This window comes from Macrotis lagotis, chromosome 1, assembly GCF_037893015.1.
Source record: "Macrotis lagotis isolate mMagLag1 chromosome 1, bilby.v1.9.chrom.fasta, whole genome shotgun sequence".
Taxonomy (NCBI): Eukaryota; Metazoa; Chordata; class Mammalia; order Peramelemorphia; family Peramelidae; genus Macrotis; species Macrotis lagotis.
In genome coordinates this window covers 247,250,892-247,268,661 of record NC_133658.1, presented here as the reverse complement: position 1 = coordinate 247,268,661, position 17,770 = coordinate 247,250,892, and the positions used below count along the sequence as shown (strand labels likewise).

The 17,770-nt window shown below is 39.5% G+C and overlaps 1 protein-coding gene across 3 annotated transcripts in view; it reads left to right on the top strand.

Annotated features, from left to right (window-relative positions):
- Positions 1-3,058: 3,058 nt before the first annotated feature.
- Positions 3,059-17,770, top strand: part of LOC141515665 (WAP four-disulfide core domain protein 18-like) — a 28,218-nt gene continuing 13,506 nt past the window's right edge. For 2 of the 3 annotated variants that reach the window (XM_074227334.1, XM_074227335.1), the window contains exons 1-2: positions 3,059-3,147; positions 3,972-4,115. In XM_074227334.1, coding sequence (XP_074083435.1) covers positions 3,063-3,147; positions 3,972-4,115 — 229 coding nt within the window. In that variant the 5' untranslated portion in view covers positions 3,059-3,062. The remainder of the gene's footprint in view (positions 3,148-3,971; positions 4,116-17,770) is intronic. The other variant, XR_012476447.1, reaches the window with a different exon arrangement.

Genomic DNA, 17,770 nt, shown 5'->3' with positions numbered 1-17,770 from the left:
AGCAGAGGGCAAAATAGAAATGGAGAGAATCCACCAATCCCCCCAAGAAAGAGATCCCAAAAAACCAACCCCTAGGAATATTACATCCAAGTTCCAGAACTCCCAAGTCAAAGAGAAAATATTACAAGCAGCCAGAAGGACACAGTTCAAATATCATGGAGCTGCAGTCAGGATCACACAGGACTTAGAAGCAACTACATTGGAAGCTCGTACGGCTTGGAATACAATATACCGGAAGGCAAGAGAGCTTAGAATGCAGCCAAGAATGAACTACCCAGTAAGACTGAATGTCCTCTTCCAGGGAAAAAGATGGATTTTCAATGAACCAGGGGAATTTCAAATGTTCCTTTTGGAATGACCAGAACTGAACAGAAGGTTTGATCTTCAGATACAGGACTCAGGTGAAGCATGGAGATTGAAGGAGAGGGGGGAAATAAGAGGGACTTAATGAGGCTGAACTGCATGTATAGAAAAATGATACTGATAATATTCATATGAACCTTCTCAGTTAATAGAGCAGGTAGAGGGAGCTTTTATAGTTGAAGCACAGGAGAAAGCTGAATTTGAAGATAAAATATGGTGTAAAAATGGAGTCAATAGAAAAAAAGGGAAATGGAATGGGAGAAAGAAAAAGGAGAGGGGGAATATTCCAAGATATTTCACATAATAAGATCTTTTTATTACAATGAGCTATTGCAATGATATGGAAGGGGGGAAGGCAAGAGGGAATGAGGGAACCTTTGCTCTCATCAGAGATGGCTAGGAGAGGAAACAGCAAGTATACTCAATGGGGTATAGACATCTGGAGTAAGAAGGAGGTGGGGAGCAGGAGGAAGGGGTGGGGATGTGAATAAAGGAGGAAAGGATGGATCATGGGGGGAGAGTGGTCAGATATAACACATTTTCTTTTTTACTTCTTGCAAGGGGCTGGGTTTGGAAGGCCTGCCCAGGACCATAGGGCCAGGTGGATTCTAGGCCTAAGGGGTGGTATGGGGGCTCAGGGCTTCTTGGCCCCAGCACCAGGGATCTGTCTGCTGTGCCACTCAGCGACCCTACAGCAGAGTCAGAGTGAAAGGAGAGAGAAAATATAGTACATGGTAGTGAAGAAATAAGAAAGGAGGGAGTTGCAATCAGCAATGGCAACGTTGGAAAAATACAGAAGTAACTTTTGTGATGGACTTATCATAAAGAATGTGATCCACCCGTGACAGAGTTGTTGGTGTTGGAACAAAGACTGAAGCACATTTTTTGTTATTATTATTTGGGGGAGGGTGCAGGGCAAGTGGGGCTGGGAGGCCTGCCTGGGGCCACATAGCAGGGTGATCTTTGGGTGTCTGAGGCCGGATTTGGACCCAGGTGCTCCTGGCTCAAGGGCCAATGCTCTGTCTGCCACCCAGCCACCCCTACTATTATTACCATTTTATTTTATTTATTTATTTATTCTTTTTGGTTTTTGCAGGGCAGTGGGGATCTGGTGGTTTGCATGTCACATGGCTGGGTGATTGTTGGGTTTACAAGGCTGGATATGGACTCGGGTGCTCTTGGCTCCAGGGCTGGTGCTTCATCCATTGCACCACCTGGCCATACCTACAATTATTACTATTATTTTTTTTAATTTTAATTTTTTTCTCTCCTTTACTTTTTTCGCCCAAGCAACTCTATCTATAATTCGTGGCGGGGAGGGGTATTTTGTTTACTTGTAAACAAGAATATTTTATTAATGTAAAAAAAACATTTGTACAAAATGAGAATAAAAAATAAATTTAAAAAAATAAAATAAAATAAACTTCATTAAAAAAATAAATAAACTTATATAAAACCCTTGTCATTTCTAGTCCAGGTACTTTGAATTCAAGCAAAGTCAATTTGTTTGGCATGTAATGATCAGAGAAGTAAAGTCTTCTCCTAAGAATTGTCTGACTTGGTCTATGTGTCTCTTTTCTCTCAGTCACTCTTCCAGAAGTATTAGTTCCACCCTTTCTCTTTTTCTGTTGCTTTTGTTGTTTGTCCTTTGTTCTGTAAGAGGACCGTGATATTAGGGATGTGATACCATGACATGCAAGTGAATTGGATTTAACTGAGGGAAGACTGTGCAAAGTCACCAGTCTCAGTCCATTCTCAGGAACCATCTGGGTCCAATGTCCAGATAAGGATCAGGACCACTAGGTATGGTCCTGGATGCAGTGGGAGATCTTGGTCTTTTTAAGTTAAGGTCAATAATTTGATTGAGGTAATGGTTATACAGTGATTAGGCCAGGTACAGAAGAAAACAAGCAAAGAATCCGATCTAGTCAAATAAAAAAAATTAATCTGGGAGGAGAAGACCCTCAGTGTTTCTGGCCAAAACAGAAACAATTGCTATTTACATTCATTGAGTCCATCAGGGCTCAAACAATGACCAAGTAGGGTTTGATCATGGAACTATTGTTGACCAATCCATGAGAGCCAAAGTGAATTGGGGCGGTAAACCCCAAGATATCTTGCCAAGTGTCAACAATCAAAATTTACGTTCCTTTGGGCAAAGAACCCACTGGTAAGGGTGAAAGAAAGAAGTAAAGAAAGAAAGGAAAGAAAGAAAAAAGAAAGAAATAAAGAAGAAATGAAAAAGTTTTGTTTCCCAACTGGTCAGCAATTGGGCAGTTCTACCGCACACATAGGTAGTTGTCTGTCCTTCCTTCTCTAAAAGAGCCATGACACCAGGGAGGTGATACTATGACTTGCATGTGAATTAAGTGAGGAAGATCTGTACAAAGTCACTAGTCTCACTTTTTCCTAAAGAACCATCTGAGTCCAGTGACCAGAGAAGGATCAGGATGTCTGGAGATGGACCTGGATGTGATGGAAGAGAGCTTGATTTTCCTCTTGGGTCTCAGAAGAGAAAGGACTGTCAATATTTCAGGATTCCAAGACTGTTCCATATAATACCAAAGCTTCCTGCTTGTGCCTCCCCACCCCTAATGAATAAAGATCATTGTGATGTAATTCTCTGAGAAGCACATCTACTGAGGTGGATATAAAAGCCCAATCCTTGCACCAATTACCCAGTGGCTCCTGTCATCACCATGAAACCCAGAAGCCTTTTCTTCCTTGTGGCACTACTCACTCTTGTGTCCCTGGCTTCATCTAGGCTATCAAATGAAGGCACAGGTGAGGTTAGGACTTGGGCTAGTTTACAGAACAGGGGATTGGGGAAGTCCCTCTGATCCACCAAGACTAAGAGTAGGAAGTGAGGCCCTCTGGACAAAGATGAAAATTTACTAGGTTCTCCAAGACTCTCAATGTCCCTTCTCCAGAGCCCAGTCCCAACTGGGGCTGTTGGTAGAGAAATATCTAAGGTTTTAGGATTTTAAACTTCATTCCCAGGTTCTGTATGTCTGTCTCATTCTTCATATCACCCTTTGCTTTATTCTTAGTCTCATTCCCTATTTCTTTATCTCAAACTTCTTTCTCTTGCTCCTACCACAGACTCTTTCTCCATCACTCTATCTCACTCTCTTTCTCAATCTCTGCCTCCTCCTCTTTCTTCATTTCTACTGATATTGTCATTCTGATACTGTCTCTCTGGGAGGCAGGAGGTTCTAATGCAGTTTACTGTTCAGGACATCAAGATTCAAGACCTACTTCAGGAAATCACAAAGCCTTATCCAACTCTTGAGTCTTCGCTTCCTCATGTCTAAAACGGGATGGATAATACCCACCCCTGAGCAGGAGAGCCATAGTCCCAGAGGCTTCTGGATACAGAATAGGATTAGTAGATTTCCAAGCAGGAATGATAGGAGGGCTGAACATATGGTTAGTATCTAAGGTCCAGATTGCAAGCTGCAGGTTTCCTGGACTGCAGAGAAATGTCAGAAGGTCTGTTGACCCAGCAGGGTAGGAACTGAATGCCTCAAGTCAAACCTGGATTTGGGGGTATTGTTCTAGAAATTAAACCTTCTGACTTTCCATATCCTTGGCCTTATCTGCTCCAGTAAAACCAGGAAAGTGCCCAGTTGTCTTGATGTGGTACTCAAGTATAAACCCTCCAAAGAAGTGTGAGAATGATGGACAATGCCATGGTCAAAAAAAGTGCTGCCTGAATTCATCAGAGAAGAGATGTATAAACCCATTGAGAGGTATGGAGGTTCTCGGAGCTTAGGATTCCTTCTTACTCCCTTTTCCTCCCTTTTCCTTGATTTTTTGATTTCTGTCAAGCCCACAGAACAGGACTGGAGTGAGAGGAGCTATCTTCTTTCTAAGCATCCCTTCTTCTTTCTGTCTCCATCTCTCTCCCTCCCACTTTGAACAACTAAACTCTGCACTGTGTGGGAATCCTAAGTCTCTCCATTTCAGATTTTTGAGTCTAAGAGTCCTGGACATGGAATTTCTTCCAGTTCCTCTGAATCAGCTACCTTGACTTAAGGATAGGAGTGGGAAGCAGAGTGAGAGCTGGGGGTTCTGCCAAGGTATGGGCTGGGCTATGAGGTAGGGATTCTGAGGTTACCCCACCCTCTTGTTCCAGTCTTCTCCTTAATGACTACAGCAAAGAGAGTATGGGTTTTCCCCTACATCTTTCTGTGTCTCTATCTGTGTTGGTGTGTACCTGACTTTCTCTATCTCATTTTCTCTCTCTCTCTCTCTCATTCTTTTGTCTCTATCTCCTACTTTCTTGCTGTATTAATACCTTTTTGTTCATCCATGTCTCTCCTGGCCAATGTCCCTGACTGGCAGGTGTGGTGTGGCCCATTCTCCAGAGAAGACACACCTCTCTGTTCAGTGTCATACTAGACTCAATCCCTTTTCCACTAGGGCCTCTCCCCTACCTGTTCTCCCAGGCATTTGGACCTGAGAGGGATGTCCACTGACAGATATAGTTCATGCCCCTGTGCCCTCTTCCCTTTGGTCTCCTTCCCAAGGAACCAACACAACAGATATCTGACCCACACCTCCTTTTTGTCTTTTCATGCTGAAGTCAAGCAGCACCACACATAGTGCAGGAAAGTGCCCAGAGAAGCAGAAATGCTACTATTACTGTGGTTCTTCGTGTGTGGGCCCTGAGGAGAAGTTTGAATGAGAGCCTGGACAAGACAGGGATGGACAGGGAGGAAGAGGAACCAGAGATTCTAGAGGATGAGATTGGAGGGACAAATGGAAGCAAAGACAGAAAAGCCCCACAGGGGTCAGGGGTAAGGCAGGGAAGAAGAGAAAGGAAACAGGAGGGGGCTAGAAGTATTAGAGGATGTGGCGGGAGAGGCATCTGGTGGTGGAGGTGGCCAAATCCACCAAAACTCAAAGTGCTGAGTATCTTCAAAGGTTTCTGGTCTTGGTCCTGGTTTATCTGAATTAAAGGGAAGAGGAGGTGGGGCAAGTCCTCTTGGCCCAGAGAGGGATACTCTGAAGGAACGTTCCTCTTGTACTGGTCTCCCTCCTACAATTCCCCCAAACCAGAGAAATGCCTAGAACTCAGAGTCTGGGCAACAAGGTTAACCCTAAAATCATTTTAAGGATAATGAACAGTGTCTGAGCCCCTTGAAGTCATAAAGATGAATTTATAGTAAGATTTTCTAGTTCCCAGGAATCTTTCTGATTTCACACTCCCTCCTCCCCAAACTCCCAACATTCAACTGCTTTCCCTGTCCAATGTCCTTTCTTGACACTTAAAATGAGCTTATATCCAGATTTCCCTGGCCATCATTCTAAGACATGGAATCATCCCCTTTTCCCTCTATAGGGGCTACCCCCCTAAGACAAGATGATCTCCTTCTCCTAGGAGATTTCAAAGTGTTGAGAGATGTGATGTTTTTGTAGCATTTAAGTCCCTGGATTTGGAATCTGTAGTTAGCTTATCCATTTGCATTATTGGAGAGATACAGAAGAGTGGTGATGTCTTTCCTAAGAATTTGTAGGTTCTGTGAGTATTCCAAAACTCATCAGTTCAAAGTTGTTAGCATAAAAAACATTCCTTTTATCACTAAATATTCCATATTCAGGCCTGGATTCCTTTCCCCCTGAATCTTTAACTATTAAGATTCACAATCTCATGACTCCTTGTACCTTTACATCTGCTTTTTTAAAACAGAAGTAAGAATTGGGGCAACAAGAGCTGGGCTTTGGAAAGGGAAGGACTAGTTTATAACTTGAGACTCTTCTCTGCCTTTCTTTCCTCAGAGTGATTCCTGTTCCTAAGCTGTGACTGTTGGACCCATATATCTGGATTTTCATTACCTCTACTATTACCAGGCCTTTTACTGAAAAGTCAAAATAACTGTGGTAGAGAACTTCCCATAGACCAAATCTATAACCAATAATTCCTGTGGGTTATAGGGTCCTATCTTCTCCTCCAAAATAGTTTATCCTCGGGGTGGCTAGGTGGCATAGTGGATAAAGCACTGGCCTTGGAGTCAGGAGTACCTGGGTTCAAATCCGGTTTCAGACACTTAATAATTACCTAGCTGTGTGGCCTTGGGCAAGCCACTTAACCCCATTTGCCTTGCAAAAACCTAAAAATAAATAAATAAATAGATAGATAAATAGTTTATCCTCAATGGATTTTTGTTCATGTAACTCATATAACAAAATCCTCAGTGAAACATTAAACACTTCCCTTGTGTGTTTGGGCAACTTCTGCACATTGGACTGTCTATATAAATGAAATTCCTTGTCATCTCTTCATTCTTGGGTTAAGGACTTTTCTCTGAAAGGGGTGAGAATATAGGGGTTCAATAAATTTTTACTGAATTAATAAATTAGTGAGTAAGTGAAGCATATGTGAATGTGTGGGGCAGGTCAGACTGTATTCAAGTACTAAATTCAGAGTATCTTTTACTATGGGACTCACCTTGCCCTCTACCTGACCCCTACCCAATTCTTTCAATTCATTATTAAGTCATAGATCATCATAGGACTTAAATTTTGCATTTTATTTCCTTCCCAATTATATGTAAATACAATTTTCAAAATTCATTTTAAAAATTGAATTCCAATTCCTTTCCCTCCTTCCCCACACAGTTTATTGAGAAGATAAGCAATTTGATATAAGGTAGACCTGGATGGTCATACTAAGCATATTTCCATTTTAATGATGCTGTAAAAGAAAATATAGATCAAAATAAAAGTCCAAGAAAAATAAAGTGAAAAATTATACTTTAACTTTCTTACAGACTCCATCTGTTCTTTCTCTGTGGATGGTTAGCATTTTTCATCACAAATCTTTCCAAGTTGTCTTGTATCATTATATTGCTGAGAATAGCCGTGTTATTCACACTAGATAATCCTACAACATTATTGTTACTGTGTTAACAATGTTCTCCTGGTTCTACTCATTTCATTGGGTTCTGTTCATATACATCTTTTCTGTTTGTTTTGAGTGTATCTAGTTCACCGTTTTTAAAAGCACAATAGTAGTCCATCAGAATCATATACTACAATTCATTCAACCAATCCCCAATTATTGACATCCTTTCAGTTTCTAATTCTATGCCTTCAGAAAAGAGCTAATTTATGCATTTATTTTTCTTTCCTTTTTAAAAAAATCTCTTTTGTTATTTAGACCTATTAGTGGTATTTCTAGGTCAAAAGATATGTATAATGTCCTAGACCTTTAGTCACAGTTTTAAATTGCTCTACAAAGTGGTCTAATCAATTTACAATTCTACCAACAATGCACCAATGTCACAAATTTCCTTCACCCCCTCCAACATGTCATTTTCCCTTTCTATCCTTTTAGCCAATCTACTAGTTCCTCAGAAACACTTTAATTTGCTTCTCTCCAAACAAGTGACCTAAAGCATTTCCCACATGTCTACAGATCATGTTAATTATGTTATCTGAAAATGGATTGCTCATACTTTTTTATCATTTAGCAATTGGGAATGGCATTTATTTTTATAAATTAAACTCATTTCTCTATATATTTGAGAGATGAGGCCTCTGTCAGAGAAACCTGCATCAAAAACCTTTTCACAGTTACGATTGCTAACTGCATTTCTCTCCATCCTTTTTTTTCTGCTTGTTTATTCTATTCTCTCTCATTTTCAACCTGTCTTTGCACAAAAATATTTTGATTTTTGACTGCCTCTCTCAGTCTGCCCTCCCATTCATGAGCACCTCCCCCCAGCCCATCTGCTTCTATCATCATTTCTTTTTTTCATTTTTTGGTTCATTTTTCTTTTTTGGTTTTTGCAAGGCAATGGGGCTAAGTGTACCCAAGGTCACACAGCTAGGCAATTATTAAGTGTCTGAGGTCAAATTTGAACTCAGGTCCTCCTGCCTCCAGGGCAGGTGCTCTATTCACTGCATTACCTAGCTGCCCCTATCATTATTTATTTCTTCTTATTACCAGTTATCCGATGATAACTGAGATAAAGAAGTTTTGACCTAATGTCATATATTTGACTCTGAGGTTAGCTTTTAGGTGGCAGCTACAAGTTCACAATTATACATATTGATTGCTAATTATCTCCCTGGGAGTTACAAATAGCTCTTTCAACACAATATTATTAAGATGAGATTCAGGAGATAAGAAATAGGCCTCTATATTTATTTTTCCTGCTTGGTCATATAATTTCATACTTAGGTAATATTGCTACCCATTTTTCATAAGCATCATCTAACTTGGGATGGATCAAAATATATCTTCCTGCATTGCAATCTGTCCATACTTGAAATTTTTCTCTAAACTCACCATCTTTGAACTCTTCTATGATGGTTGCTTTAGATATAAAAATTCTAATTTATGAAATGAATATCAAGTTTAACTACTAGGAAGTTCTCTGTCATCTGATGCCATGTTTTTTCTTCCTTTTCTTTTAAAGAAATTCTAGATATAAAGCAACTTCCAAAGCAGCATCTATTTGTTCTATAAAGGGTTATTTTGGGTCACTATAGGCCAAAATAGTGATTTTTTTTAAAGTTAATCAACAAGAATTTTAAATGCTTATTCCAATTCTTCATCCTACCATCTCCAGAGAGTTTGAGAGTTTGATACTTCATTTCTTCTTATGGTTTAGAGTCTTTGAAATCATTTATCCACTGGTGAGGTTGTTCATAGTTTTAGTAATGACAGAATAATTTTGAACACATCCTAAAACTGAGAACCACTGACTATCTAACAAAATAACCATAGTACCTACAACTCTTGGCATAGTATTTTGATTTAGTTTAGACCCTTTTTTCCTGTGTATAACAGGAAAATCAAATAATTTGGGATCTATTTCTGTATGAGCTTGACATTTCAAAAAAAAACTTCCCAGGAGACACCCAGGTAGCACAGTGGGTAGAACACCAGTCCTGCGATCAGGAAGATCTGACTTCAAATCCAGTCTCAAACACTTAATAATTACCTAGCTGTGTGACCTTGGGCAAGTCACTTAAGCCTATTGCCTTTTAAAATATATACCCTGTTTAGAGATAACACAGAAAAAACATGTTATTCTCCCAAAGTGGTCTTTATTTTAATATAAGAGTCTTAGAGAATTTGGAGTCCAGGAAGTTTACCACTGAGGAGGTACTTGAAAGAAGGCCATCATAGAAAATCCTAGCTTTCTGCCAACTGTGCCATATTCCAGTGAGTTGCCAAAATGACAAACACAAAAGGAAAAAGGAGAGGGACTTGATACATGTTTTCTAGGCCCTTTCAGAAACATGGTATCATCCCTCTGGCTACATATATAAGCACATATACAAGAAAGGTGATATTGTAGATATCATGGTATGGGCACAGTTCAGCAAGGAATGCCCCCCAAATGTTACCATGGCAAGACTGGATGAGTCTATATTGTTACACAGCATGCTGTAGGCATTGTTGTAAACAAACAGGTTAAGGGCAAGATTCTAGCAAAGAGAATTAATGTGCATATTGAGCATATTAAGCACTCTAAGAACAGATATAGCTTCCTGAAGCAGGTAAAGGAAAATGATCAGAAGAAGAAAGAAGCCAAAGAAAAAAGGCACTTGGGTTCAACTAAAACGTCAGCCTCCTCCACCCAGAGAAGCACACTTTGTGAAAACCAATGGCAAGGAACCTGAGCTGTTGGAACTAATCCCCTATGAATTCATGGCATAAATGACTTAAAAAACAACCAATAAAAGATTTCTTGAATTTTGGGGGAAAAAAATCCTAGTTTATAAAAACTTTATAAATGTTCCCTTCCCCATAAATCTAAAGACCTTAGAAGCATGAGGTAATCTGAGGGCTTCTGAGGAGTCATTATCAATGCAATGAGCACGGTGGAATGAAGTTAATACAAAAAAACCTTTTTGGCAGAGGTAAAATTTAAGCAGAAGTTTCGAGAAGGGATGGTGAAATGGGGAAGGCATCATTTGATTAACTAGGCAAAAGCAGAGAGTATAAGGAGAAAAGTCATCCAAAGTGGGGTTGAAGGCCTGGGATTCTGAAAATCTAGGTAACATCCCAGTTTTGGGGTGATCCAGGTTCTCCCCCTGGTCTTTGCTAGGCCTTCAAATACATTTTGAGTCATAGCTTTGATTTCCTACATCTCCAGGGTACATTTAAGTAGGACAAATTTGACTGACTTAGAAATAAATAACTCTAATTCATAAGGGAGGGAACATTGAATATTGGGGGTCAGAGTTGTCTTTCTCTTCTATCTTAGATCTTTCATTCACATGTGAAGTGTCAATTTTTCCTCTACAACACTTAACATTTATTCAGCTTTTCTAGGAGTTCTAATTGGTTTTATATTCCTTTTTGGCCTTGCTGTTTTCATGTTGCTGTCTTCTGAGTATTGATATGTTCTGCCCCCATAGTCATTTTCATGTTCAAGACCTTTCTTTGCTCATTTTCCTGCCTAATTTTTTAATTTTTTTCTTTATGTTAGCTAGACTCTGTTCCTGGGGTGGGGGTTGAGGTGAGGCACTGTTCCAAGCTTCAGACTTTTTCTTGCTTCTGTTTTCATAGGTACTTCTGGGAATCTGTGAGCTTTCAGCGCTTTTAAGGCACTGTGATCAAAGGAGAAATGTTGTCACTACTCTCCTGGTATTTACTCTAATCTTTACTAAAGAAAGGGCTCTGATTTCCTGCAACCACAAAGCCAGCAATTCTTTTGTCCCTGGATCTGAGACAAGGGTCCTGCTCCCTTTAGCCTCAATGCTAACGGTCTCCTCTTTTGTGGAATTGAGACATGAAATTGAGCCATGTGTATGGGCAACGAACCAGGTTCCTGTACATAGTGTCAGCTTAAGATCCCCTCTAATCTCTTTCTGAGCAGTTAACTGAGAGTTTTGAAACTATTGCTACTGGTCCAGTTGCCACAAGCCCCAGCACTGGAGTTACTGCTTCCTCTGCTCGGAGTGGACCCCAGTCCAGTTCTTACACTTTTTGGGGTGATTTTCTAAATTGTCATGGCTATAAAAATGTCTCTTTTCTACCTTCTGTTGACTCTACCATTTCAGAATTAGAGTTGATAATTTTGTTTGGAGAGGAATGTTGTAAGTGCCTGGCTTGTTTGCTACCTTGAGTCTGCCATCGAGGCTCAAATCACACAAAATGCCACTATTGTCTAGGACAAATCAGAACGAAAGTCAACCTTTGGAGGGTGGTATAAGGGAATCAAGGTAAAGAAGGACAAGGGGCAAGCCTTCTCTGTCTGGTCTTGGTGATAACAGGAGCATTATACCCTGAGTATAAGATAGAAACCTGGGGATGGGGTTTCTCCTATCATCAGAATAATCATCATCATAACTCACATTTGTATAATAATTTTAGGAACTTACAAGGCATGTTACAATCACTTTATAAGGTGGTTAGTACAAGGATTTTTTATAGTCATTTTGCAGATGTGGAGTTGAAGTCCCTGAGGAGATGACTTTGTCTATGATCATATGGCCTATACATGTTGAACCTAGCACTAGAACCCAGGTTTGCAAACTTCAAGACCACACTCTTATGCAACTGGGGCACTAGGCCAGAGGGAGGCAAAATATTCCCAAACAGGGAAGAATTAGCACCATCCCCTGTCAAAGTAAGGGCAGAATACCCACAGTCTTTCCTCAGCCAGGCCAGGGAAGAAGCCAGGAAGAATTACCAGCTCTGAGTTGTCTTTTTTTTCTTTCTTTTTTTGTGAGAATAAGATTTAGTGAAGCCTTTTATGTAAAATTATTTTTGTTTTCAATTCTTTAAGTAAACATACTCTTCCTTCCTTCCTCTTTTTCTCTTTCTCTCTCTTTCTTTCTTTCTTCCTTCTTTCCTTCTTCCTTTCTTCATTTCCTCCCTCCCTCCTTCCTTCCTTTCTTTTCTCTTTCTTTCTTTCTTTCTTTCTTTCTTTCTTTCTTTCTTTCTTTCTCTTTCTTTCCTTCCTTTCTTTCATATTTCTCCCCACCCTCACTTATTCTATTTCCTCTCTCCTTTCACCCTGTCCCTCCTCTGAGTTGTCTTTGATACTAGTTATATTGTGTATCAGACTTACTCCATAAAGATGAGGCACCTGGAAATTTTGTAGAGAATCCAGGAGACTTTTAGCTACTGTAACCCATGTTCTAAATTCCCTTCCAGCTTGACTCTAAATCCCTAAATCTCTAAATCTAGAATCTTGTCTCTCACCTGGGTCAACCTATATCTGAGTTATCTATAGGGAAGCTTGGAACCTGTTTACAGGTAACATATCAATGTACCATGTTAAATCCTCCCAACAAATGTGAGAAGGACAGAGACTGCCTTGGGACTCTCAAGTGTTGCTCATGTCTTTGTGGTAAGAAGTACATGGATGCTCTGAACCCTGACTTGCCAAAGGTCAACAAGAAAGCAGGTACCAGACCCCTCTTCCTCTTTTCCAATTTAGGAGAGGGTCCTTTCCCTTCTCTCCTCTTTATAGATTGAAGGATAGTCACTGCAAGTTCAACTAGGGCAATAGAGTAAGAAGTTGAAGTTCAGAGAAAGTGGGATCTAATGGGGGCCAGAATTGAGAAGGGAAATAGGTCTCTTGACTTCTAGTCCAGATTTATTTCCTTCAGGCTGTGGTTTCTTCATGCCTCTGGCTCTTTTCCACTTGCTTTTTTTCAGATTTAGTTGCAGAATGAGCCATCTCTCTCTTCTACACCCATTAGCAGAAAGGCCAGAAGAAAAAGGTTAGAATTGTAAATGTAAAGATAAGCAGTTTCCAGAGGTACCGGTAAGTTTGCTGGAGATCCCTGTCTTGTGACAATCTTCATTATTAAGGGTAGAATTCCCTGAAAATTGTCCAGACTTGTCCTGATTATTGACCTCCAGGATAGGGATGCTGATGAATTCATTTGTAGCTAGAGCAGGACCAGATGTCTAGAGAAAGAACTGCTTCAAGAGATAGGATTCAACTAGTGATTCTAGTGTCTGATTCATATAACCATTAGCTGGCTCTATGACTTTGGACAAACACCTTGGACCTCATTTTCCTCATCTAAAAAATAAAGGATCTAGATTAGAAGATCTCTTGATTTCAATTCAGCTACAAGATCCATGATAAAACTTGATCTCTAGAGAGTTTGCAGGAAGAGAGATCTTTCCCTATTCTTCCTTGGAAATGGAGGCAGGAAGGGGCAAGAGAAGGGGTCAATCTACCCAGGAAATGGGCACTTTTTTGCAGGGGGTTGTGAAATCACAGTTTTTTCATTTTCTCAGAAGAGGAAAAAGTGAATAATGAAGGCTTTGTAGTTGTTAGTAATTGAGAAGGGATCTAATTTGAAAAGCCACCACATTGACTTTTCTTTTCTCTGCCCCCCCAAAGAATTCATTTCTAATCAATATTATTCCTTCCTGTGATTGGTTGGTGTAATTAACACTTGTGGGCACATAAAATATCTGTTGTCTAATTGATTTATGACTTGGGCACCTGTGTCTAACAATTTGAAGTCATCAGACACCTCTGATTGGTTGTAGTTCTCAGGTTTTTTTTTTTTTGACTGAACAATATTATTGCCCTGTGGAGCCTGAAGACCTGGTCTGAAGAAATCTAAGTTCCAATGAATGAAGACTCTCTTTCTGAATTTTCTTTTTATGTAACTTAGAGGGTTTGGATTAAGGAGATGGTTCTTTCCTTGGGCATTTTTGTAAGGTAGCAGAACTTAGTATGGGAAAAAATATTTTTTTTTAATTAAAGATTTGAGTTTGTGAGTTTTACAGTTTTTCCCCCAATCTTACCCCCCCCCATGGAAAGCAATCTGTCAGTCTACTTTGTTTCTATGTTGTACATTGGTCCAAATTGAGTGTGATGAGAGAGAAATCATATCCTTAAGGAAGAAACAAAAAGTCTTAGAGATAACAAGATCAGACAATAAGATATTGGGTTTTTTTTTCTAAATTATAGGGAATAGTCCTTGAAATCTGTTCAAACTCCACAGCTCTTTATCTGAATACAGATGGCACTCTCTATTGCAGACAGCCCCAAATTGTCCCCGAATGTTGTACTGATGGAATGAGTGAGTCCATCAAGGTTGAACATCACCCCCATGTTGCTGTTAGGGTGGACAGTGTTGGGGGAAAATCTTTTGAAGACATTTATACAACCTCTGCCTTAGAATTTTGAATCATAGATTGCCAGCTGTAGGCCCTCCCTGATAAATTTTCACTGGTTTTTCCAATTCACCTAATATTATAGGATATAGACAGTTGGAGGAAAGGGGCACATTTCATAAAAATTTCATAGGCCTGTCCTTGCTGGGAGGACATATTGAATTCCTCTGACTAGATTATGGTTACAGAATTATACCAGGATTATTGGTTGACTGGGACTTAGAAAAATAGACACTTATTTAGAGGTGCTGCCTCCCTCTGTGGCCTCTCAGAGGAGAAACGACCCTCGGCTTTGGGGGAGGGGATCTCCTTTTCTCCCACTTTGTCTCTCCTGGATTTCTAGACTACAGTAAGCAGATATAGAAGTTATCATTTCTCCCTGAAGTGACTTAAGGCAGAATCACATGACAAAGAGAGACATGAGCCTTATATAGGTTTCCTAGACTTTCCAATTATTGGGGTGTGTGTTTATTTTTTTTTTGTTTTTGCATTTCTGTTTCCTTTTCTGAGCACAGGCAGAGATTAGCAATGATGACAAATGGTTGTTTTTAGCTATCAGGGTTAAATTTACTGGTAAACTTGAGTTCAAGAGTTTCTGAGTTTGAGATCCAGGCAGCAGGTACTGGAGGGATAAAATCTCCGCTTCTTGGAGGAGGACAAAGGCACCGCTGGACAGAAGGTGGAGCTGAAGGTCTAAAGTCATGCTGGGGCAGAACAGGAGGTCTGGATCTTGACAATAACCTGTGTATTTCTTAGAGTTTTTTGGGCAAATGAGACAAATGACTGGCACTTGATCCTCATAGTATGTCTTTATCTTTTGTGGAATCTAATAAGGGTAATTGGACCAATAAGTTGCTATGTTTCTTATATTTGTTTGAGTTTTGGGGTCTGGTGTGTGCTTTTCAGATTCTGTGGTAGAGGAAATGGTAATCAGTTCCATATTGAGTATCCGAATAGTCTCTCAAAGATCTTTGTGGGAAAACATGTTATTAATAACATATGTGGAAACTCAAGATATGGATGTTTTACATTAGAAATTTTCCTGAGGGTGGCTAGGTGGCGCAATGGATAAAGCACCGGCCCTGGAGTCAGGAGTACCTGGGTTCAAATCCTGTCTCAAACACTTAATAATTACCTAGCTGTGTGGCCTTGGACAAGCCACTTAACCCCATTTGCCTTGCAAAAAAAAAAATTATATCCTCAGGTGAGGGCATTAATGAGCCAGAGAAAACACTGATTTGTTTGCTAGTGGCCCTGGACCAGGTATGAGGATTAACCTGTAAATCATAGATTGCAAGAGCTAGCTGTCTAAGAGACAAGTTCAACTTGTCATTTATACAGATAAGAAACTAAGACCCAGAGATGAAAAAGAATTTTCCAAAGTTCTCTGAGGGACTGGTAGAATCCCAAGTTGTACTCAAGACATTCAGGAAGTCTAGGCCACATGACCCCTCTTGGACTCTCTTCTTTGTGTTTGGTCTCATAAAAATAACATCTGCGATTTATATAGAGCTTGAAGGTTCACAAAGAACTTTATGTATGTTATCTCATGTGATCCTACCAATAACCCTGGGAAGTAAGCATTTATTATTGTCCCCATTTTACTGATGAGGAAATGGAGGCTAGAAAAGACAAAAAGTGGTTAGCTGGGGGTAAGCTAGCTGAAAGGTATCTGAGGCAGGCTTTGAATTCAGGTTTTTCTGATTCAGTGTAATATTCTATCTTCTTTGCCACCCAGTTGTCCCACTTCCTTTTGTGCAAGACATTAGTTGCCATTGCCTTCAAGGTCAAATTTAGAGTTCAGTAATCTACTTTTTATTTAAACTTATTTTTTTCAATTACATGTAAGGATAGTTTTCAACATTTATCTTTTTGTAAAACTTTTGAAAACTTTGTAAAACTTTTTTGTAAAACTTTCCCCATTTTTATACCACTCTACCTTGCCTATACCCCTTCCCCATGAACATGAGTAATTGATATAGGTTATATATAGCACAATCATATTAAACACTTCCCTATTAGTTATTCTGTGAAAGAAGAATTAGACCACAAAGGAAAAAACATGAGAAAGAAAAAATATAAAATAGACTTTTAAAAATAAAAAATAAAATGCTTTGATAGTTCTCTCTTTGAATGTGGATGGCATTTTCCATCACAAATCTTTTTTTTTAATTTTTTCTTTTGTTTTATTGCTGTACTTTAAAATTTTTTTTACTTTTTTGTTTATTTTGTATTGTTACAATAATCTTGTTGTGAGAATAATCATAAACCTCCTTCCCCCCCCACCCAAAGATGAGAAACCTCAAGAATAGTGAGAGAGAAAAACAAGTATACTTCAGTCTGTATTCAGATTCCAATGGCTCTGTCTCTGGGATGAGTTGCTTTCTTTATCCTAAGTCCACCAGAGAAGTTGCTTCAATATTTTTCCCACAGTGCTATCACTAGCTGTATTTCCCTCCACTCTATTCCTCCTCTCTCTCATTAATTCCATTTTCTCTCTCTCCTTTCATGCTGTCCCTGCTCAGAAGTGTGCTGTATCTGAATACCCTCTCCCAAAATCTCCCTTCTCTTCTATTACCTACTCCCCCCTTCCCTCCCCCCGTTCCCCCTTATCCCATCCCTTTCCTCTCATTTTTCTCTGGGTAAGATAGATTTCTATACCCTATTAAGTGTGTATGTTATTTCTTCTCTGATATTTCTGATGAAAATTAAAACTCACTTATTTCCCCTCACCTACCCCTGTTCCACTCCATTATTTTCTTGACTCTTATGTGAAATATCTTAGCCCCTTTTTCCTCTCATTTCTCTTCCTCCAAGTACCTTCCCTTATCACCTATTGACTCCATCTTTTTACTGTTATACCATTGTATTCAGCTCCTTCCTGTTTCTAGTCTATATATGTTCCTTCTAACTGCTCTTATGAATAAGAAAGTTCATATGAATTATCAGTATCTTCTTCCCATGCAGGAATACAAGCAGTTCAGCATCATTAAGTTCCTCATAATTAGTCCTTCTTGTTGACCCCCTCTATGGTTCACCTGAGTCATGTACTTAGAGATCAAACTTTCTGTTCAGCTCTGGTTGTTTCAACTGGAAAGTTTAAAAGTCCCCTGTTTCATTGAAAGTCCATCTTTTCCCCTGAAAGAGGATGTTCAGTTTTGCTGGGTACTTGATTCTTGGTTGTAAACCAATATCTTTTGTCTTTTGGAATATCATATTACAAGCCCTACAAACCCTTAATGTACATGCTTCCAGATCCTGTGTAATCCTTACTATAGAGCCACGGTA